At 37.4% G+C, this 25443-nt stretch overlaps 1 protein-coding gene across 11 annotated transcripts in view; it reads right to left on the reverse strand.

The window, feature by feature from the left end:
* The window catches only part of evi5a (ecotropic viral integration site 5a), a 271867-nt gene that overhangs the window by 95500 nt on the left and 150924 nt on the right, over positions 1 to 25443 (reverse strand). For all 11 annotated transcript variants that reach the window (XM_069939241.1, XM_069939244.1, XM_069939236.1 and 8 more), the window contains 2 exons: positions 16743 to 16889; positions 10745 to 10840 (listed from right to left, as the gene is read on the reverse strand). In XM_069939241.1, coding sequence (XP_069795342.1) covers positions 10745 to 10840; positions 16743 to 16889 — 243 coding nt within the window. The remainder of the gene's footprint in view (positions 1 to 10744; positions 10841 to 16742; positions 16890 to 25443) is intronic.

A 25443-nucleotide genomic window follows, 5' to 3' on the forward strand; every position in this document is an offset into this window, starting at 1 on the left:
AATCTGTTTGCTAATAGTTTTGCTATTATCTTATAATCTGAGTTAAGTAGAGATATTGGTCTATACGATGCTAGTGTTAGTGGGTCTTTCCCCGTCTTTGGTATTACTGTAATTATTGCTATTTTATATGAATCTGGCAAGTTTTGTGTTTCTTCAATCTGGTTCATTACTTCCAGGAGAGGAGGAATTAGTGACTCTTTAAATGTTTTATAGAATTCTATCGGGAGTCCATCCTCTCCACGTGTTTTATTGTTCGGCAGCTTTTTTAATATATCCTGTATTTCCTCTATTTCAAATGGTTTTATCAACTTGTTTTGCTCCTCTTCTTGCAATTTAGGTAGTTAAATTTTAGCTAAAAACTCATCTATTTTGTCTTCTTTCTCCTCATTCTCAGTTTGGTATAATTGTTCATAAAATTCCTTAAAGTTTTCATTAATGTGTGTTGGGTTATATGTAATTTGTTTGTCCTTTTTCCTTGATGACAATACAGTTCTTTTAGCCTGTTCTGTTTTAAGTTGCCAGGCTAATATTTTGTGCTTTTTTTCTCCTAGCTTGTAATACTTTTGCTTTATTTTCATACGTTTGTAATGTTTCGTATTTTATTTTTTTGTCTGCCAATTCTCTTTTTTGTTGCATCTTCCCTTGTTGTTAGTTCTTTTTCTGTACTTACTATTTCCCTTTCCAACTGTTATCTTTCCCGATTGTAGTCCTTTTTCATCTTAGTTACATAACTTATTATCTGCACTCTAATGAAGGCTTTCATTGCATCCCATAGTATAAATTTGTCTTTCACTGATTCCGTATTTATTTCAAAGTACATTTTAATTTGGCGTTCAATAAATTCTCTAAATTCCTGTCTTTTTGGTAGCATGGAGTTTAATCTCCATCTATATGTTCTTGGTGGGAAGTCCTCCAGTTCTATTGCTAATAACAGGGGTGAATGATCAGATAGCAATCTAGCTTTATATTCCATTTTCCTAACTCTCCCTTGAATATGGGCTGATAACAAAAACATGTCAATCCTTGAGTATGTTTTATGTCTACTCGAATAATATGAGTATTCCTTTTCCCTTGGGTGCTGCCTCCTCCACAATACATAAGTTTCATTTCTTGCATTGATTTAACCATAAATTTGGCCATTTTATTCTTTTTGCTATCTTTTAAGGTTAAAATCCCCTCCTATCAATATATTCCCCTGCGTATCTACAATCTTCAAAAAAATATCGCATAAACTTTTGATCCTCTTCATTAGGTGCATATATATTGACCAGATTCCAGAATTCTGAATATATCTGACACTTTATCATTACATATCTCCCTGCTGGATTTATTATTTCCTCCTCTATTTTGATTGGTACATTTTTATTGATTAATATAGCTACACCTCTGGGTTTTGAATTATATGATGCTGCCGTTACGTGTCCTACCCAGTCTCTTCTTAATTTATTGTGTTCCACTTCAGTTAGATGTGTTTCGTGCACAAATGCTATATCTATTTTTTCTTTTTTCAGTAAATTTAATAGCTTCTTCCTTTTAATTTGGTTATGTATTCCATTAATTTTTATAGTCATTTAGTTCAACATGGCCATCTCATACTCTGTTTACACCTCATTTCCGCTTCCTCACCACCACCTTTCCCCCTTTTCATCTCTCAGTTTTCCCTTTTTGAACTCAATGTATCACATCACTTCTAAAACATAAAATACTTCAACAACTCCCACATCTAAAATTCCCTTAACCCCAAGTGTCCCCCCCTCCCTCTCTGAGTTGCCCCTTGTCCCTTGCCGGGCAACCACAACTCCCCTCTCCATTTGGATTGTGAACCCGCTTGCAAGCTTCAACTGATTTCGCAGTGACTGTTATTCTCTCCCACCCAACCCCCTCCAGAAGACTTTTATCTTCAAATTTAACAAAGCTCACCCTCTTCTTTTTTCCCTCCTTTTTTTCTCCCCTTACTTCCCTTTTCTTTCTCTTCCTTAGTTCTTTCTCCAGATCCGAGAACAGTCTGTTTTGCTCCCCTGCGATAACTATTTTAAGCACAGCTGGATATCTTAACATAAATTTATAGCCTTTTTTCCTAGGATTGATTTTGCTGTGTTAAACTCTTTCCTCTTCTTTAGGAGTTCAAAACTTATGTCTGGGTAAAAAAATATTTTTTGACCCTTGTATTCCAATGGTTTTTTTGTCTTCTCTAATTTTATTCCTTGCCCTCTCCAATATATTTTCTCTTGTGTATCTCATAAATTTTACTAAAACGGATCTTGGTTTTTGTTGTGGCTGTGGTTTTGGGGCTAGTATTCTGTGTGCCCTTCCTATTTCTGGAATTCCCAGGACCTTTGGGATCCATTCTTTTATAAATTCTTTCATATCTTTGACTTCTTCATCTTCCTTTAGGCCCACTATCTTTATGTGGTTTCACCTACTATAGTTTTCCATTATATCCATCTTCTGAGCTAACAACTCATGTTTCTTTAACTTTTTTGTCACTGTCTTCCAATTTTCTTCTTAAGTCATTCACATGCATTTCTACAGCCATTTCTCGTTCTTCCACATTTTCTAATCTTTTCCCTATTTCTGTAATGACCTGCTCTATTCTACTCACTTTTTCTTCTGTACTTTTCATTTCACTAAATTCTAATGTCAACCATCCTTTTAATGCTTTTATTTGTTCTTGAAATTATTTTTTAATCTATATACTGACAATCTATTTTCCTTCTATTCCTCTGTGCAGAGCTTGGTCTTCTTCTTCTGAGTCTGCACCTCTGTTTGTGTCTTCTACTTCTCTTCCTTGTACCTGTGTCTCTTCTGACTTTCTTATTGAGCTGCTTGCCTCAGTTTGCTGGGTGTTTTTCTGCATAGCTTCTTGCTGTTGGTCCTCTTCTTCTGGTCTAGTTATCTTTTGGGCTTCCTGTTGTTGTTTTTCTTTCCTATCACCTATCACTCCTTTTCCTGTCGCTTTCCTCTTCGTCCAGCTGAGAGCCCTGCTGTCTTGCATCTCTCAGCTGGTGCGCTAAGTTCGCTCCTCAGCTGGGCCCCCCTCCCGTCGGTGTTTTCTTTTTCCTTAATGTGCGCATTGGACACTTCTGTTTGGCTCAGAGAGCCATTTTTGCAGTCCAGCGGTCAGGAGGTCGCGACTCTGCGGGGTCGCCACCAACCTCGGGGAGCGGGCTCCTCTCTCCACGGCGGCTCCCTGCCTCTTCATGCAGGTAAGGCCTTCTCTTTTCTCTTCCGGCGTCTTTTCTTTTTTTTTCCCCATTGTTTGGCTTTTTGGGTGCCATTTTCTTTCTTTTCTCCACACCTTTATCTTTTATTTGTTGTGTTTTGTGTTTCTTGAACTTTTGTGTTTTCTTCACTTTATTTCTTCTTTTCTGGAGAGGGCTGGTATTCTCCTACCAACCACTCCATCATGTGACTCCTTAGCCGAGATGATTATGGACTTCAGGAGCATAAAGGTCAACCCTTCTCCTCTGCACATCGAGACATTCATTGGCATGCAGGAAAGGGATGACCTATCCTAGACCCACTACACCTTCTCATTTGTCAGGTGGCTGAGGAGAGCAAGGCAATTAGCCACTACCTTAACAACCTTTTACAGCAGAGTGTTCTGTCTGGCTGCATCATCGTGTGGTATGGTAGTTGCAAAGCATCATATCAGAATTCTGTACAGAGGATCATTAAAACAGCTGAGAAGATTAATGATATTTACTGCGAGCACAGTCTAAATAGGGTTCAAGGAATTATAGAAGACCCTTTTCATCCAGTCCACAGTACTTTCAACACACTACCATCAAAAAGAAGGTACAGGACCATCAAAATCAGGGCTGTCAGGCTGGGAAATAGCTTTTTCCTGCAGGCTATGTGACTGATAAACTGTGACAATCAGCCCAAATATTTATTTTGATTATTTATGTGATTGTTTTGTAATGCATATTGTGTGTTTTTGTCACGTCCATCATGGACTGGAGAGACACTGCTTCATCTATTGTATATGTACAATAGATGATAATAAACTTGAACTGAGGTGCAATACTCAATCGATGTGCAGACTGCAGGAGAGAGCTTGCTCTTCTCTTTCCCACACTGCATACCTCTCACTGCATGCAAATGGTTATCTTCATGAGCTGAATGATAACTAGCTGAAAGCTACCAACCTATCTCCGTTTGGTCTCTCTAATACTTGCAGTTGCTCATCATTTATAATTAGTGAATTTTGGCATTGACTCCACATGATGCAGCCACGTTTCCAAAAGATTCCTGTCCAGAGAGTTGGGCTGACAGATCAACAGGGGTGACTATTTTTCAGTTTAATTGAGAATTAGTCTTCCATAGTTACTTTGAGGGATAGAACTGGTTCACATGTGTGTGTGTTCCTGGCTTGTAGCCAGATTGTTTATTTAGCATATTTATTTCAATGACATAATCAAGATATAGGATCTGGTCCATCAAAGTGCTGGTGATTGACCTGTTGGCAGCGTGGCTTGATGATGGCTATCAAATGGTTTTTAAACCTGTAGAAAAGTAAACTCTGTGTATAAGACTTTGTATCTTATGTGCTGTGGAAAGGACAGGTGCAATCTCCTCCTCTATCTACTCAACAATTGTGTATTGGGTTCTAAATAATTGGGAAGATAAATTCAACATCAATTTAGGATTGCAAGAAAATCTTTCCCAGGGCTGCAGAAATCGATCTTGACAAAGTGGTTACTGACTTTGTGCGGTATCATGTGTTCTTAGATGTACAAAGAACATTTAGTAAAATTTGTCCTGATTTGTCTCTTAAATTAGTGTCAGAAAAAAATAAACGATTATATCTTGCAATTGAAAATGCATTTGAAATTTCAATCTTGCTTTTTCAATTTATCTTTCAACATTGATTCAGTTGTAATGTGATGTTTTAATTAATAGCAGAAAAATAAATTTATTAATTTAGAAAGATTTTTTTTACAAGAATGAAGGTTTTTGTGGTTTCAGAATATGAAAATGACTATATCATTCTCAAGAATGACTGAACAATGACCTGCACTGCAAGAAAATTAACACTGATTTAAATCTATAATTTCTGTAATTCAACTCATTTAAGAACTCGTGGGTGTACTGCTTAAGGTGCAAACTATGCATTAATGCTCAAATGTTTTTAACTCACAGAAATAAATGCAAGCAAGTGCCTGATCAGAATAAAAATAGTTAATGTTGGTCAATATCACTAGTTTTGAATTTGGTCACCTTCAATAGCATTGTATGGAAAGAAAATCTGGGTGTGCTCTAACGTGGTTTCCTGTGCATTTCTTCCTATTATTTCATATTTAAGCTTTACCAACACGGTACTAAAAAAAACGAACAAAATTACATATTTATGGTGAAGAATAGAATGCAAGGTCAGCAACCTGAAATGCTGATTCAGTTTCTTTCACCGCAGATACTGCCCCGGCGTATTCTATATTTAATTCCGATTTCCAGCTTGCATAGTATTTGGCTTTAAAGTGTTGTCTTTGTTTTATGGTGTTGGGAAGTGCATTGAGAAGGGTTGTGGCTGTCACGTGACAGCACTGCTCCCTACCTAATTGGAGGACACACCAGCTGCCAATCAAAAATTGGTTCCACCCCACCCATTAGTGCACACACTGCCAGTTATTCCATGTAAATTACCTGGACGGGACTCTCCAGCCTTCCTGTACTTGGCAGATGCCAACAGGAACCCTCACCCATGGGGTGGCAGATATCCACCCCCCCCCCCCATAGGATGAAGGCTAGGGCCCCCGGCACATTTGTTCCGTTGCCCACTCCTGCCCGGGGAACCCGTAACAGTCTGAATAGTGCATTTCCCTGAATCCATTCTAGGGATTAATGCTTTAAAGGAACAGTCCCTTCATACTAACAGGGGCAAGTTTACGTTCAAGCTTGCACGGACTACAAATGGTGATGGGACAGCCAAAGGGGAACCAGTTGTTGTCCCCACCTCCCTCCAAGATTATTTGTAGCCCACAATAAAGACCCTGCAACAAGAATACCTTCTTTTCCATTCCTCTCCAATTACAACTCAGGAGCAATTTGCAGTTACTTGGGACAAGAGACAAGACACATTCCACAGTCCCACTATCTGCTGCAATGTCCAACCTATTCAACCTCTCCCAAAGATGTCAATTGTCCATTATACCAATGTTTCAGAGGCCCTTCACATGCTAACCTCCCTCAGGAAATGGAGCTGGCTTATTAATATTGAAAAGTGCAGTACCCCAGCCAAACACCCTGTTTCTGGGGATACAACGGTGCTCAGGTCAAAGAGATATTTCTGAGACTGCCAAGAATGAAACTTTGAATTTTGCCATCCCCTCAAATAAAACAGACACTCAGAGCTTTATGGGCCTCCTAAGTTATTGGTGGTAGCACATATCCCACCTTACCATGCTCTTTAAACCACCCTATAGAGTCCCCCATAAAAATCCACATTCCAATGGGGACTGGAACAACCGGCTGCTTTTAACACAGCAAAGCAAGCTTTTGAACAAGCACTGCCAGGCAGGTGTTCCTTTTAAGTTACAGATCTTGGCCAGTGAGGCAGTTGCTGAATGGAACCTCAGGCAGAAGATCCAAGGGTGCAGAGTCCTGCTTGGTTTCTGGACAAAATCTCTGTCTGGTGCCGCAGCTCACTACAACCCATTCAATACTGGGACATCGGCCAACACTTTCCTCAGGGCTACTTATGATTTTATTAGCACCTGTACAGTGACACTGAACTAACTACTGACCAACAAGACAGTTTGTCATGTATTATACAAAAAAGTCTCAGCAAGAGAACAGCTGCTGCTATGGAAACTTTATTGCAGGACATTTTGGCTTATCAAACCTTTGTATTGGATTTTTTTTAAAATGGCACCCTTATCTGTGGTATTTACTAAAAATAGTTATTGATTGTCTCATGATTGGTGAGTGGTGTGACCTCCAAGGGGTGGATTGCATTGGGGTTGTGGCTGTCACGTGACAGCACTGTCCCCTACCTCGTTGGAGGACACACCAGCTGCCAATCAAGGTTTCGTTCCACTCCACCCATTAATGCACAGCTTTCCGTTAGTCCCTTGTAAATGACCTGGACTGCACTCTACAGCCTGCCTGAACTTGGCCTTGGGCCATTGGCTGTTGTAATTGGATCAACTCTCCTGCAACCTGGGCTGGACCCTCCAGCATTATAAAGTTCCATGTGTTCTTTATTCTCCCTCTTTGCCAGCTTAGGACCATCCTGCTTCGCTCCAGGCCTAAAAATGTGGAAGACGGCTGGAGAAAACTGTTGGTTAAGATGTGCACTGTTAAAAGGGTTGGGAGCATTTAATTAGTGTCCCTTGTAGCATAGAGCCGTGCCTGCACTGAGTTAAGGAGTAGTGGGCATCGAAGTGATTTTTCCTTGATCATTGTATGTACCAGTGTATTTTGTTCCCACGTTATTTTCCCCACGTTCGTTATTAATTGTACATTATACAGTTTGTGTGTGTGTGTGTGTGTGTGTGTGTTGCATCAGTTTCCATTTCTCACACTTGCCTTCCGTAAATAAAATCCTTCCCTATCAAAACTGTGTGTCCAGAGTCCTTGCCTTTGAGACCTACCAAACCTGTTTCCTCACTTACAAGTTAGGCATTTTTATGTCACCTAACTTCGAAAGAACTTGCATATGTCACACACAATTCAGAACATTCATTTCCAACCTTTGCAGCAATGTTTTATATGTTTCAAGACCAAGTTACAGGAATTCTTATACGAAGTTCCCCCTTTCAAACAGGTTTTGAAAGATACTTTGATTTTGAACAAACAATATTTTCCTGCATTTTTCTTTTACTGATTTCAGGGCAGCATCAGATATTTTGGGGTTGGAATAAAATGCATAGTATGCAGATATTTTTGAGTGATACATTGGTTTGTAATAAAGAGTACTATGGCCAAACAATCTTATGCAGAATGATGTATTTCATATCGTTACACAGGCAAAAAATAGGCAACAAAGAACGTGATGATGGTCATAAGAATGCCCACTTGATTTTTACATGATCAAAAATCAATAAAAATTGAACCTATTAAATCAATCTTTTCCCCTTTATTACATAAAGTGCAATGACTATTGTTCCAATAAAATGGTCTCTGATTATAATTCACCATTTTTATTGAATTTTTAAAAAATATTCTGGTTCTCTGTGTTTAACAAATGCAATCACCATCAATGCAAAACAACAATTAAAACAGGAAATCAAAAGCATATTGCCTCTTCTGGTTCAGTAAAACCACCTGATATTTTTATAATGTGCATACAAGACCAACAGGAAACATTTTGATATAATCTACAAACTACACTAAATTAAACAGTGGACTCATGATTAATGCCTATTGAAGAAAACTTCAACCTGCTCAAATAATGTGTCAAGACTGTTGAGGTTAAACTCAGCAGATATTTTCAGAACCCACAAAAAAATGCCAGAGGACATCTGTTTATAGTGAGTGTAGAAAAGTTGAGGGGAGACGTAGAGGCAAGTGTCTTTACACAGAGAGTGGTGGGTGCCTGGAGTGCATTGCCAGGGTGGTGGTGGAGGCTAGTAAAATAGGGACTCTGAGGCACATTCTTTTCCGGATTCTTTTTCTCAACCAATTATTACAGTTATTTTTAAGAAAGGTAGGAGTCCATTGAAAGCAGGGTCTTATAGACCTATTTCTTTATTAAATGTTGATTATAAAATTGTGGTGAAGATTCTAGCTAATAGGCTAGTTATTCGGCAAATAATATTATCAAGTTGGTTTCTTTAATTAATGTCTCTGGGAAGAATCTAACCTATCAATGGTTATTTCGTTGGATGCAGAAAAGGCCTTTGATAGAGTAGAGTTTTTTATTTAATGTTTTGGAGAAATTTAAATTTGGCCCTTTTTTATTGGTTGGATTAAGGCTTTATATAGAAGTCCTATTGCTAGAGTTGTGACAAATGGACAGTTATCTTTACCTTTTATGTTGACTACATCAACTAGGCATGGCTGCCCTTTGTCACCAGTTCTATTTGCATTAGTTATTGAACCTTTGGCTCAGGTGATTAGACAAGATAGTAATATTAAAGATATTAGGATGAAATCTGATGAATTTAAAATTAATTTGTTTGCAAATGTTGTTTTGATAAATTTAACAGCACCTCAGAATTCTTTGAGGAGCTTACATGATAGATTGGAACAGTATGGTGAGATATTAGGTTATAAAATTAATTGTAAAAAGAATGAGATTATGCCCTTAGTTGAAATGGATTATTCTTCATGTAGGCATATTAAAATTTAAATGGTCAGATCAGATGAAGTATTTAGGTGTTAAGGTAGATTGTAATTATAGTTTCACTAGCGGTCTGCAGCAGCAAAATTGGTGGGTGAAGGATCCGTAAGGACAATGGCCAGCGAGCACAGTCATGGAACAAACCACTGCGGGCCAACCCACGTCACTCTGGCTGTCGTGTCTCCGCCAGGCCCAGTGGCATGGGAGCCGGAGGGAGGCATTTGTCCTGGGCAAGCATTTGCCTCCAAGTCCTTGCCCCGGCACATGGTGCCTAAAACTCCATAGAAAACGGAACAAAAGTTCTGTGAGGACAGAAGAGCTACAAGGCACCGTGCTCATCTTCGCTTACAAAGGGATGGGCCATGAGAGAGAGATATGAATTAAATTATTTGCACTTATTGTCTAAAATTAAATATGATTTGAATCAATGGAAAAATTTACTGATTGCATTAATAGGACAAGTTAATTGTATTAAAATGAATATTTTTCCTCGAATTCAGTACTTTTTTTAGTCTATTCTTTGTAAGATTCCTCAAAAAAATGGTTAAGAATTTAAATGCTTTAGTGAGGAAATTTTTATAGAAGGATAAAACGGTAAGGATATCATTACAGAAATTAACTTGGAAATATGAATTAGGAGGTTTGCAACTTCCTAATTATCAAAATTATTATGATGCAGCACAATTGAAATTTATTAATAGGTTGTTTGAAGTGGATAAACCTTTGATATGGGCTAATATCAAAATATCTCAAATTGGTGAGAAGAAGATGGATCAGTTTATTTATTGATGGAATCCTAAGTTATTGAGTCATTATAATTTACCTGTTTTGAAACACAATGGATTTATGGTATAAAAAAATGAAGCCATTGGTATTCAAGGCAAGATTTCAGGTAAAACTCCATTGTATCAAAATAAGTTTTTCCCCCCTTACACTTAATAATCAATGTTTGAAGTTATGGGATCAAAAGAGTATTAAATTTGTGCAAGATTGTTATGAAGCAGGATATTTTTTTTCAAAGAATGAAAGAGAAATATGATACATCTTCAAATACTCTTTTTTGGGGGTGGTAAGAAAGGATTTATATCTGAGATGTATGCTTTATTACAGAATAAAATGCTTAAGCCGGATATACATAAATCTAGATTGAAATGGGAGAAAGATTTAGGAATACTTATTTCTCAGGATGATTGCATGAATTTATGTAGGGATAATAAAAATAAATAAACAAATAAAAATTAAAAATAGAGGATGATGGGTGTGAGGTAGGGAAGGATTAGGTTGTTGTGGAGTAGGTCTACATAGGATGGCATAACATTGTGGGCTTGAGGGCCTGTTCTATGCTGTAATGTTCTATATTCTATGACACTACAGCTCAACAATTCTGAACAAGTACAATGCAGGCAAGACAAGTGAAAAGAATTCCATTAACAATAACTTTAATTTTTATTACAGTACCTGCATTTCCAGTTCAGCAATCTTCTGCTGGAGTTCAGCCACAACTGCAATGCTATCTGCTTCCCGAAGTCTTACTGCCATCACATCTTCTTTATTCTAAAATAAAATTTAAACTGAATCGTGAGATAAAATATCACACTCCAACAAATGATAAGAGCATTTCCATTAGATTAAATTATCAAAAAGTTACTATATCACAAGGCATATAAAAACAAATACAGTAAAATCCCTGTTATCCAGAATTGAAGCAACCAGCAGCCTCAATCAACTGGCAAAAAAAAAATTAAATAAAGGGATGTTTAAAATTGTCATGCCTCAACATTAGTTTGCTGATCACACAACACGCAATCTCCAGCAACTGGAAAATTCACATATTCTGAATCTATCAATCCCCATCGGTGCCAGATTCCACCAGGGTTTTACTGTTCCATTTCATATTTTAACTTATTTATTTAGAAAATAAAATGGTGAGAAAACTCACACAATAGTTTCCCCAATATTTTAATATGAGATTTCACATCCAAAGTACAGAGTACCTATGGATAGATGTTAAAATTCTCAAAGATCCACTACACTTAAAATCACCAATGCCTGAAGAGGGCGCACAAAATCAGTGAACCGGTGCGGACTTTAAAGGCCAACATGGCCTGTTTCCACTCCGTAAATGGTTATATGGTTAATTGAAAATAAAGTCAGTCAGCTCACATTAACTCCAGACTTAATCCACTCCAATTCGTCTCCTGCCGCAACAGTTTCAAAGCAGACACCATATCTCTGGTCCTACACCCAGCCCTGAGACATCCGGACAAGGATACCGATGCCAGACTACTAGTCATTCAATATGGCTCCAACTTCAATACAATACTACCAAACAAACTAATTCCCAAATGCCATGACCTTGACCTCACCATCCAGCAAACGGATCCAGAATTTGCTGTCTACAGACCACATTTAGTCAGAATCGGTGACAACGTCTGCTCAACGTTCACCCTCAAAACTAGACCCCACAAGGCTACGTACTCAGGCCGCTATACTTACGTCCATAATTGTATGCCAAACACCCCTCCAACTTAATCTTTTAATATGCAAATGACACTACCTTGGTTGGCAAGATCAGTAATAATGGCCACCTGAGTAGAGAAAGAGAATCTCATGGTTTGATGTCAGGAAGACAACCTCTTCCTTCATGTCAGCAAAATGAAGGAGATGGTCATAAGACTTTTGGAATAGAGGTATGCTTCACTCCCTTTTCCCCATCAATGGGAATGAGGTGGAGATAGCAGAATGCATTAAATCCAGAGGAGAAAGCATCTCTAGCAGCCCATCCAGGTTAACCCACATCAACGTAATGGCCAAGAAAGGGCACCAGCGGCTCCACTTCCTTGGAAGCCGTACAAAATATAGCATGTCACCTGAGTCACTTCTAAAGAAGCACCATTGAAAGTATCTTATCAAGGTGCATCAGTGCTTAATACGGGAACCGGTCTGCTCAAGATTGCAAGAAACCATCACAAACCCCACCCACCCCGCAACCCCTTTACATCAACTCCATCTTCACTTCCTGCTGCCTTGGAAAAGCAATCAACATGTTAAAAGACTTATCCCACCCAGTTCACTCTCTCTTAACCCTCCTCCTATCTGGAGGAATATTCACAATGGTGAAATCACCAGATTCAACCACAATTTCTTTTCTGCTATTATCAGAATCCTGAATGAATTTTGCACCAGCTAAATCCCATTGTCTTTACACTGCACTAACTGATCTCTCCCTCTCTCTCTCCATAACCCTGCATTGCGTTTTACTTGCAGGAGAATAAGATAACTAGCTTGACTGCTTGCATAACAAATCTCAGAACATGAAGGTGAACTTGCACTCAGTGTAACCACAAACATGTACAACCTGAGCTTGAAATTTTTCCACTGACCTTCCTTGAAATGATAAACAATTGAGAAAATAATTAAAATCTGAAAATCATTCCAACAAATAGTATGGAGCCCACCTCACTGACAAAAGGCAAAGGAGGAAAAACCCAACCCCAACCAACCATTTTTCCCCTGCAGCCGCTGCAACCGTGTCTGCCTGTCCCGCATCGGACTTGTCAGCCACAAACGAGCCTGCAGCTGACGTGGACTTTTTACCCCCTCCATAAATCTTCGTCCGCGAAGCCAAGCCAAAGAAAGAAAATGGAGTATAGAATATTCAGTATGGAGTAATCAGCAGTGGAGATTTTATTTGTGGAGCATTGAACCATGTTAGATATATTATAAAAATTCAAAATTTATAAATAAATATCATTTCATCCCAGTTACTACCAGTTAACAAAGATACAAAAATAATTAAATAAGAACTCTCAAAATGTTAACCAAATATTTTCAGTTTGTCACTATAAAATAATTCCCAAAACATTCTGCAAGGTGAATATCGTCACAAATTTGATTAAGAATAGTATTGCTTTTCACAAGACCACTTGGAAAATGCACTGCTACTCTTGTATTAATAATATTTTAACTTTTAAGAGTTCAAGAGTTTTCAATGGTTGACGTATATGAGTAGCAAATATTTAGACCTCAGGAGATCAAACAGGCTTGCAGTTATTACAATTTTATAAACATCAATTTCTGAGATTGTGGTTTTAAAACCAACAAAGGGCTTTTTAGTCACAGTAAAATTCACATTTCAAGTTCTTGCACACAGATAAAATAGCAGCTGCAACACTTAATCTCCTTGCTGCAAGTTTACATACTGGTTTTGACGACAGCTGGATTCACCGGAACATGATGAAGTTAAAGTACAGTTCTTGCAACCTGAAGATACTCTCAAGAGGGAAACAACTGCAGAAGCTGGAATCTTTAACAAACAATAAGCTAGAGGAACTCAGTGCCAAGGTACTGACAATCAGCACCAACCAACTAGCCAAAGTCTTCATGAACATTTTCAACCTCTCATTGCTGCAGTCAGAAGTTCCAATCTGCTTCAAAAGGGCTCCAATCACCCCGGTACCCAAGAAGAGTAGTGTGATCTGCTTCAATGACTACCGCCCAGTAGCACCAATTTCTACTGTAATGAAATGCTTTGAGAGGCTGATCATGACCAGAATTAACACGTACCCAAGCAAAGATCTGGAACCACTGCAATTTGCCTTTCGTCACAATCGCTCCACAGCAGATCCAATATCGCTGGCTTACCACTCAGTTCTGGATCACCTTGAACTCAGCAATTCATACATATGGCTGCTCTTCATCGACTAGAGCTCGGCCTTCAATACCATTATTCCTTCAGTGCTGGTCAAAACTCTAGGTCTCTGTACCCCCCTCTGCAACTGGATCCTTCTCATCGGGAGACCACAGTCAGTACAAATTGGGAACAACATCTCCTCTTCACTATCAACACAAGCACACCCCAAGGATGCATGCTTAGCCCACTGCTCTACTCATTTTACACCCACAACTGTGTGGCCAGGCACAATTCAAAAGCTTCTTCCCCGCTGCCATCAGATTCCTGAATAATCAATGAACCGAAGACATGGCCTTACTTTTCGTGGACTATTAGTTTTACTTTTTTTATAGTAATGTCATAATATGGTTAAAATATGATTGTTTACACAATGGCACTGCCGCAAAACACTAAATTTCAAGACTTGTTCATGATAATAAATTCTGATTCTGAATATCTGGGTGTTATTTCAATGAAAACATTATTGCTTTGTAGCTACTTTAAAATATTTAACAAAAATAAAATTTAAACTGCCTGTGCAGATGTACATAGCCCAGGGCGGGAAAAATTAAACTTCTATAAACTAACTTGGATATGAATAATCCAAATAACATGTCTATTTACTTGCACAAGTAATTTGGCATCAACATCTCACAGTTGGAGTGTGACAGAAAGCTCGACACAAGTAAATCAACACCCATCCATCCACCTGCTTACTCACCAACATAACTGATTTAATGTTGACAAAATTCTGCTTCTTTGACAGCACTGCCCCGACTTGCAAAGTTGATTACCAAGAAATAGAAGGGCAGCAGACACATGTGGATATAACATTTTGGAGATTCCACTCCGAATCTTTAACAACCTGAAAATGTATTACCAATCCTTCATTTTTATTGGGCCCAAATATTGGAATTTCCTTAAAAGCATGACATCAACAGTTTTACAGCATGGATTGCAGTGGTTCAGAAAGCCACCCACCACCGCATTCTCAAGGGCAACTAGGGATGGACAATGAAAGCTAGCCTTGTCATTCATGTTGCGGGGAAGAATAAAGCTCAACAGTCAGGAATTGCAGAGATGATAAAAAATTGATAATTAAACTTGTAAAACATATTAGATCAGGCCCAGCCTATAGAAAGTTTAAGATGGGAAAAATCACATGTTGCAAGAGACTAATGACTCAGTCTTATCATCAACTCCCAGCACTTGTCACATAAACTACAATTGCTGCTTCTTTCACTCTGTATAACATGAATTCTCAACAGCAATGATAGAGTTTCAGTCCTTACAATAGTCAACTGGGGGAGATGCGAGATAGCCCACCAGACTTGCAAGGACCACAAACAGGATGGCGGCATAAAATTGTACTTTACAATTCCTCAATTTATTAAACTGCACCACAATTTACCAAGGAGAGAAATTAATTTGGATAATTGCATTCTTTGAACCAATTTTGCAGAAGTACATGTGTGTTTTTTTTAAAGAAAGCTGATACTATTATGAGAAACACAAAGTGCAGGCACTGGAATCTTCAATGAACAAAGAGAAGTTGGAGAGATTCAGTGGGTTGGGTAGTATCTGGAAGTGTGACTTCCTCAAATAAAACATGTCATTTCTTTCATGGACCACCAGAAAATGTTAATTCCTTCAAATTTTTCCCTCAAAGTTATGCAGAACTTGGTAAATAAATTGCACACAGAATTTTTTTTCTGGCATCAATTATTCAGCAATGTTTTTTTTTATTCACTCTGTGCACAGTACTTCACATACTAATGTTACAGGCCCAGAGGACCTCAAACCCCAGCAACAATAGAAATTCACCCAGACAAATGGTTACTTAAACAAAAGTTACTTTTAATTTTCTTTAAACATAAAAACAGGATCAATCTTTAACTTATTACTATTAACTTAACCTAACCTAACCCCTTCTAATTCCAAGCACACGTGTATGTGTGGGTAATTTCAGAAAAGTTCTTTGATTCACAGTCCAATCTTACTTCATGTTGCGGGGAAAAAAAACAGGCTTTGGTGCTTGAAAGGAAAATGGTTACCGCTCAGGAAGGTTCTTGTCGGTTTCAGAGAGATATTTGTTGTTTGTTGGACATATGCAAACTGATTCCTTCCAATCAGCCACTTCAGTGTTTTGCTGAAGAAACTTGTCCCATCAGGGTTTTCCAGATGATAACCCCTTTCTTTAGGTCACCACAGAGTTCCTTTTCTGTTTTTCTTATCTCAGATGAAACATTATACAGCCAGCTATCTCCTCTTGTAATGGACCACAAGGGCTTTGAACAGGCTAAACTCAGAACTCACAACCTGTCTTCAAAATGGGGTTTCAAACAAGCTGCCAGTTTGCCATGTTGCAGAAACTAGTTCTCTCTCGCATTCTCAGAGAAAACCTGTTTGGTCTCCTCTCTCTCTCTCTGCTTCCAAAACCACATGACCTTCTTAGAAAAGCAAACTGCATTCAGTCAGATTGCACCACTGGACCCAATCTTCTGAATCCATTCATTTGTTGCTTTCCAAAACAATAATCCATTACTCCACAGCATGTCCAATTAACACCTTCTTGTGAAGTCCTTGCTGAAGTTTCCATAGTCTTTCCAAAGGCAGTGGGAGCCTGGACTATCTGTCTTGAGCAGAGCTCTGGCATTTTAAATGAGATCTGTGTTGTGAAGTGTTGGTGTTTCTTTGTAATCTACACTAAAAAAACCCCACAATTTATCTCCTTTAAAACATATCTATATACAATATAAAATATAACATAATCTGTCACTCTACCTTGCAATCCATTTCAGCTATTTTTCGTTTAGATTCATTTAGCTGAGTGAGTAGTCCTTTATTCTGGGCTGTAAGATATTGCACCTTCTCACGTAGGCTGCTGCATTCCTTCTCTGCTCGACACAACTGGTTATTGCTGATTTGGTTCTGTATTTCCAGAAGGTTAGAAATAAATACAATAAAATTGAGAAAGTATAACTTTTAAAGTTTTTTTTTTAATTCCTAAATTCCCTTTTCATGTGAAAATAGAAAAATACAGGAAAAACATCAATATCACTGGATGCATTACATTTCTCTCCTCATCTATCAATTAATTAACCTTCAAAAGGGAGAAATATTTAAGGAAAGTGCATTTTATGTGGCATTGACCTGTAGCAATAAAAATTCAGCAGGCTCTAAAACAAAGATAATCCCTTTTTCAATGTCACTTTGAATTCAGTGCCCTCTACAGTGGATCTGTTATATTTGAGAAAAGGAAAAGCTTGAGCGAGATGAGGAATCAGACTGGAAGCAACTCATTAATTGCTGAACAGCAATTCACTAAAACAAAAAACAAATTCTATTTGAATCTATCAAAAGCACAAAAAAATCTTAGTTGGACATGCAGATGGTATAAATGGAACAAAAAGCATTTTGTTAAAAAAATCTACAAAACATACCCCCCCCACCCCACCCCCAAGATAAGTTCATCATTAAATATTGCTTACCACAGCATTAAAACTTTAACACTTATTGGAGATACAAAGGTTTTTCATAATTTTTCTTGCAACTTTCCAAGAAATGTAATATTTTGCTATGGTAATAATATTTTTATCTATCTTTGGTGAATAAATCAGAAGTAATGTATTTTTGGCCAAAGCAATAAATTATAAGCTGCTTCAAATCAGCAAAAACTGGAACAGTGCACCTGGTGGAAAACTGGGTATCTACATAGATCATCACACAAAAAGGGCCATTTGGCCCACCAACCGTGACACTGATCTATTCACATCTGCCTGCATATGATTGATGTCTCTCCTTTCCTTGTCTGTTTACTTATCTGCCTGAATGCCGCTTAAACTAAGAAATTGTACCTGCTTCTACCATTTCTCCTGGCAGCATGTACCAGGCTCCTACCTTCCTGTGTAAAAAAAAACTTGCCTCACACATCTTTAAACTTTTGCCCATTACCTAACCCTGATGTCTTCTAGGATTTGAGCTTTCCATCCTGGGGGAAAAGGCTATCAATTTCATCTCTGCTTCTCCTATTTTCATAAAATTAACATAATTAATCTTATCAGGTTGCCCCTCATTTTCCAATGAAAACAATCTGCGTTTGTCCAACCTCTCCTTGCAGCAAATGCATTCCAATCAAGTGAATGCCCTGTAAATCTTTATTTTTTAAAAAGAGATACAGTACGATAATAGTCCATTTCAGTCCACGAGTCCTTGGCACCCAATTACACCCAATCAAACTACATCTCCAGTACAATTTGAACGGTGGGAAGAAACCACAACCCCGGAGGAAAACCCATGCAGACACGGGAAGAACATACTAATTCCTTACATATAGTGCGGGATTTGAAACCCATCCCCAATCACTGGCACTGTAAAGGTGTTACACTAATTGCTATGCCTACCATGCAGTCCTTTTGTACTCTTTCTAAATCCTTCCAAAAGTGTGGCAGTTAAAACTGCAAGCAGTAGTCTAAAAGTTGCCTCAAGTTTAATCTTTTACAGTATCATCCAGGATAACTAAAGGGGTGCCAGAAATATTTTCAAAAAGGAGAATTCTGACTGTTTTCTTGCACTGTCACTGGAATATTTATCTGACATCTTACGTTTATCACTTCTTTTTCTGTCTTGACATTGTGTGGTAGCATAATTCATTTTCTTTTTTTTGAATATTTTATTTACAAATTTTAAACCACAACAGTAAATGCGTTTCATTCTATAAAAAAAAACTTTCAAAGATTATACATGTGGTATACAAACCTCTCCCCACCCCCGCCTCCCTCGCTCCCTGGAAAAAGAAAAACAAAGAAGATAGAAAAAAGGACTGGAGAGTGTAATGGGAATAAAATTTAATTTTGGAGGTTACCAAGAAATGAGGTTTTCAGAGAGTCTGTTAAACATTCATACCCACATTTTAAAAGTATGAGTGCCATATTTTCCAAAATACATGACATTTATTTTGAAAACTCTAAGTAATCTTCTCAAGTGGAATGCAGCTATGAAGTTCCACATGCCATCTCTCCATCCCTAAGTCTGTGTCTGATTTCCAAGTTGTTGCTAAACGCTCCCTAGAAATTGCTAAAGCAATTTGTACAAATTCAGTTTGATACATAGTTAATTTTAATTTAGGTCTTATAACCTTAATATTACCCAACAAAAATAGCATCGGATCCTGTGGAAACTTAACCCCTGTTATTCATTCCAAAAATGTAGTAACTTCCACCTAGACGTGTTTAACTTTAGGACACAACCAAGTAGAATGCAAAAATGATCCAGTCTCTCGCCCACACCCAAAACACAAATCTAATAATGTAGGGTTCAATCTTTTTGATTTTTGAAGAGATAGAAATATAAACTGATGCAAAAAATTATATTGAATCAGCCTATAGTTAACATTTATAATTTTTGTCATATTATCTTCACAGAACTCCATCCCGTCTCTCATTGTTACGGGTTATATTATATATAAATATATTTTTAAAAGAGGTAGATTGTGGGGTTTTAGTGTAGGTCACTTCACAAACAGATTCTTACACTTCACATCTCATTTAAAATGCAAGAGCTTTGCTGTAGCTAGAAATTTAGGCACCAGTGTCTCTGTAAAAGACAATGGAACTGCTTTGGAAGTAACTTCAAAACCAGGTGCAAATGGAGAAGTCTGAAGTCTGATGTCAAATGCTGATAAAGATCTTTCAAGGATTGGATTTGGAGCCTTGGGAGAATTTGGCTTTTCCAAGCAGAGAGAGAAAGAGGAAAGTAAAACAGGATTTCTCAGAGAGAGAGAGAGAGAGAAGATAGTTTTGCAGTAGCTTGAGGTTGCAACATGGCCAGCTGGCAGGTTTGTTGTAAAACATTTTGAAGACTGGTTGTGAATTCTGAGTTCAGCCTGTTGAAATATTCCTGTTGTAAGGAGTATTAAATGTTTCTCCTGAAATAAGGGAAACAAGAGGAACTCTGTGGTGACCTGGAAGAAGAGGTTATCATTTGAAAAACCCATGATGAGGCAAGTTTCTTTGGCAAGACACTGAAGTGGCTGATGAGAGGAAATCAGTTGATGTGTCCCACAAGCAACAAATTATCTCTCTGAAACCAACAAGAATCTTCCTGAGTGGTAACCATTTTCCTTTAAGCACCAGAGCTGGTTGAAAATTCATAAATGTTAAATTCTGCACACGGAATAAGAATTGCCTGATACCGGTGAACTTGGAGAAGTAAGAAGTGAATGAGTGGACTATTAAAGCAAAGAATTTTCCTGAATATACACAAATTATATCCACGTGCACTTAGAATTAGAAGGGGGTTAAGTTAATAGTAATAAGCTATTATCAGTTCAGGCCCCAATATATCAAAATAAACTGATTCCTTTTTCATTGAATAACAGATTTTTAGGAAATTGACAGTTTAAAGGAATAAAGTTATTGCAGGATTGATTTGAAGTGGGTAAATTTTTATCATTTAATCAACTTAGAGAGAAATTTGGGATTTCAGTGAATTCTTTGTTTATTATCAAATTAGAGCGTTAGTGAAAGGTAATTTTGGAAGAGAAATGAAAATTCCTCAGTTAACGAAATTTGAGTTGATGATTTCTCATTTTTCAGATAAGGGTTTTATTTCAGAGATGTATGCGTTATCACAAGATACTATGGATAAAATAAATTTAGATAAATCCAGGATTAAATGGGAAAATGACTTAATTTGTGATATTAATCAGCAACTGGGAGATGATGTTTTGATGGTGTGAATAAATTGTTTAATGTAAGATATAGTATGATTAATTATAATTTTTTGCAACTTAAACAGTAAGTCCCATTCTACCCTGTAAAAGGCCCTCTTTACTGCCACACTTAAGTTACCCCTTTTCTGGGCTAAATTAATTAGGCTAATCAGTCTAGCAATATTACCAGAAGATTGTCACTTTTTAAACAAACCCTGTTTGATCCATATGAATTAAATTTGGTAAATATAGCAATAATTTTATAATCTGCATTCAATAATGATATTGGTCTATAAGATGCTGGCTTTAATGGATCTCTATCTTTCTTTGGTATTATTGTAATAATTGCAGTTGAAAAAGATTCCAGTAGAGAATGATATTCTGCTGCTTGCTTTAACACCTCCATAAAAAGGAGTATTAAAAAGTCCTTAAATTTCTTTAAAAACTCAGGTGGAAAACCATCCTTCCCCCAGTGACTTACCAATTTGCAATGAGAACTCAATACCCCACTAACTTTTCTTGCCATAAAGGGAGCATCAAGCTAGGTAAACTTATTTGGGATTTTAAAAATTCTCAATCTTAGTTTCATCACAAAGAGACTCAGATTTATACAAATTAGAATAAAAATCTTTAAATAAATAATTAATTTCTTGAGGTTTATAAGTAATCACCTTAGAGATTTTTAAATAGCATTTATTGTTCTAGAAGTTTGTTCTATTTTTAATTGCCAAACATAAACGTCATGAGCCATTTCCCCTCATTCATAATACCTTTGCTTGCTTCTCTCAATTTTTCTGTTCTAAGTCTGAATTGTGTTATAATGAAGTTTTTTTGTTATAATTTCTTCCTTTTCCTATCAGAAGCCTTTTTTTGTAAATTCTTTTCCAAACCTATTTCCTTTTCCAATTGATCAACATCTTTCAAATAATCTTTCTTAACTTTCACTGCATATCTTATTATCTGACCTCTCAAGTATGCCTTCAATGCATCCCAAACAAAGAACTTATTATCTACTGAAATGGAGTTTATTTCTAAAATATCTTGAATTAGCTTTCGTATAAAGTCACAAAAATCCACCCTCTTCAACAATATAGTATTAAATTTCTGCCTGTAAACTGATTCCTCCTTATCAGGAGCCAAACATGTCATCAAAAGTGGCAAATGATCAGACAAAATTCTAGCCTTACTCTCTGCATGCATATATCTCCCCTGCAATTGCACTGATATTAAAAATAAATCTATTCTCGAATAAGAGTCATGCCTATAAGAATAAAAGGAATAATCCCTTTCTTTGGATTTAACCTTTACCAAATATCTATCAAATACAACTCTTTCATCAAACTCAGTTACCTATTCAACTTTAGCTCATGTAACTAATCTTGCTGACTTATCCAACACTGGATCATGAAAGCAATTAAAATCCCCTCCTGTCAAAACTTTTCTCGTGTGCTTCAGCTAAAAGCATAAAAGTATCATGGATAAATCCTTCATCATCTACATTTGGTGCATAAATACTCATGAATATCCATATTTCAGAATAAATTTGACAATGAATCAAGACAATCTCCCCAAAGGATCCATAACCCCTTTTGAATTTTAACAGGTAAGGTCTTCTCAATCAATACTGCCTCACCTCTTGCTTTAGAGTTAAATGTTGAAGCTACCACTTGACCTACCAAATCTCATTTTTAGTTTCTAATGTTCCTTCTCTGTTAAATGAGTCTCTTGCAAAAAAAGCAATATCAACTTTCATTTTCTTCATGTGAGCTAAACCTATTTTCCTCTTAAATCGAATTATCAATCTCATTTATATTAAAACTTACAAAATTCAATACCCTACTGACAGCCACTTTTCTACTTCCCAAGAATTCAGAACTCGCTTTTGCCTCTCATCTTGGACCTCCAGCATCTTAAGACTACCAATCACCTGTGACACCTCTGTCCAAAGCAAGAAAATAAAGAAAAAGAAAATGAAGAAAGAACTTAAAAAGCCCCCAAAAAGCCCCCAGGAGAAGGAAAAACTCTACACGCCACCCCCCCCCCAGCAAAAACAATCGCTACATTATTTTTTTTTAAAACAGTTCATTTATCGGTGTAGGCAGCCGCCTCAAGAACTCTGTTCATGATCCAACACTGGATTCTATTATAATAGAATAAACAATATAAAGATAGTGGGCCTTAAGGAAGATGAAGAAGGCAAGAATATGAGAGAATTTATAAAAGATTGGATCCCCCGGGTCCTAGGAAGACCAGAATTACAGGAAGAAATGGAAATAGAAAGGGCACACAGAACATTAGCCCCTAAACCACAACCACAACAAAAACCAAGATCCATTCTAGTAAAATTATTAAGATATACAACAAGAGAAAATATATTGGAGAAAGCAATGAGGAAAATAAGAGAAGACAAAAAAACCACTGGAATACAAAGGTCAAAAATGTTTTTTCTATCCAGATATAAGTTTTGAACTCCTGAAGAAGAGGAAGGAGTTTAATGCAGCAAAAACGATCCTATGGAAAAAAGGATATAAATTTATGCTAAAGTATCCAGCGGTACTTAAAATAGTTATTCTAGGGCAGCAAAACAGACTATTCTCGGATCCAGAGGAAGCAAGAAAATTTGCAGAACAACTACAAAACAGACAGAGAGAGGAAGATATGTAACGAGAACAAAAATGTCCACAAACTATATGTATGTGTGTATGTATATATTAAAAAAAATAGAATATAGGTAAGAACTAAGAAAGGGAAGAAAGGAATTATGGGGGGAATTAAGAGAGTGACCTTTGATGTATATGAAAATTGAAATCTTTTCTGGGGGGGCTGGGTGGGGAGGAGTTACGGTCACTGCAAAATCAGTTGACGCTTGCGAGTGAATTCTCAAATCCAAATGGAGAGGGGAAATGTGGTTGCCCGACAAGGGATAAAAGGCAACTCAGGAAGGGGAGGGGATAGTGGGGTTAAAGGAATTTTAGATAGCAGAATAAGGGAAATGTTTTAGAAATGTTGTCTTGTAAAGTGTTCAAAAAAAGAAAGCAGAAATGGATAAGAAGGAAAGGTGATGATGAGGAAACGGAAAGGAAAGATAAACAAAGTATGAAATGGCTATGTTGAACAATATGACTTTAAGTATTAATGAAATAGAGAACCAAATCAAAAGGAAGAAACTGCTAAATTTACTGAAAAAAGCAAAAATTGATATAGCATTTATACAAGAAACACACTTAACTGAAGTGGAGAACAAGAAATTAAAGAGAGATTGGATAGGACATGGAACAGCAGCGTCATGACGTGATGGAGTAGTGGCCGGACGGTGAACTCCAGCCCTCTCCAGAAAAGTCGGGAAAAACAAAAAAAACACAAAGGCACAGAAATAAAAGTTACAGAAAAGTGAGTATAAAGGTGGAAAGAAGATGGCGACAAAAAAAGAAAAATCGAAAGCAACGGTAAGAAGAGAGGAAGAGAAGACAAAGGAGGAAAAAGGTGAAGGCCTTACCTGTCCGAAGAGGCCCGCTGCGGAGAGAGAAACCCGCTCCCTCAGGTCGGTAAATAATGGACTACAAAAATGGCTCGCAGGGCCGAGTAAAAGTGCGCAACCGCGCATGCGCGATGCGAATGAAAAAAAACACACCGACGGGAGGGGGGACCAGCTGGGGAGTCGATCTCCACAGCCGGCAACGACAGCTGCAGAACACCTGCAGCAAGAAGAGACCACAGAAGACAATAGAAACAAGAAAGAAGAGGAGGAAAGGGCACCAAAGAAACAACAGATGGCCAACCTAGAGGAAGAAGAAGAGGAAGAGTACAGTGAAATAGAAGAAGAAAAGAAAGGCAAGATAAAGGATATACTTCCTCTTATTAAAGGATACATGGAGTCATTTAAAGAATGGCAAACACAGGAATTTAAGGATTTAAGAAAAAGAATAAACAACACAGAAGAGAAAATAAATAAAATGGAGACGACCTTAACAGAAATGGGAAAGAAAATGGACAAGATGGAAGAGCGGGCAGTAGCAGCAGAAATGGAGGTAGAAGACTTAAAAAAGAAATTGGAGAAATCTAATAAAAAAACTAAAGAGACACAAGAACTACTAGCTCAAAAAATAGATACAATGGAAAACCATAACAGAAGAAATAACATAAAGATAGTGGGCCTTAAGGAAGATGAAGAAGGCAAGAATATGAGGGAGTTTATAAAAGAGTGGATCCCTAAGACCCTAGGATGTCCAGAACTACAGCAAGAATTGGAAATAGAAAGGGCACATAGAGCATTGGCCACTAAACCACAACCACAACAAAAACCAAGATCTATTGTAGTAAAATTCCTAAGATATACTACAAGAGAAAAGGTACTGGAGAAGACAATGGAAAAAGTAAGAGAGGGCAACAAACCACTGGAGTATAAAGGGCAAAAAATCTTCATTTATCCAGATATAAGTTTTGAACTCCTAAAGAAGAGAAAAGAGTTCAATACAGCAAAGGCGATTTTATGGAAGAAAGGGTATAAATTTATACTAAAGCATCCAGCGGTATTGAAAATATTTATTCCAGGACAACAAAACAGACTATTCTCGGATCCAGAAGAAGCACGAAAATTTGCAGAACAATTACAAAAATAGACTGAGGGAGGAAGACGGGTAATGAGAGTTAAAATGATCACGATTGATATGTATGTGGGTAAAGACAAAAATAGACTGAGGGATGAAGACGGGTAATGAGAGTAAAAATGATCACGATTGATATGCATGCGGGTAAAGAGGTATAAGAGTGAAT

This window comes from Narcine bancroftii, chromosome 5 (genome assembly GCF_036971445.1).
Source record: "Narcine bancroftii isolate sNarBan1 chromosome 5, sNarBan1.hap1, whole genome shotgun sequence".
Taxonomy (NCBI): Eukaryota; Metazoa; Chordata; class Chondrichthyes; order Torpediniformes; family Narcinidae; genus Narcine; species Narcine bancroftii.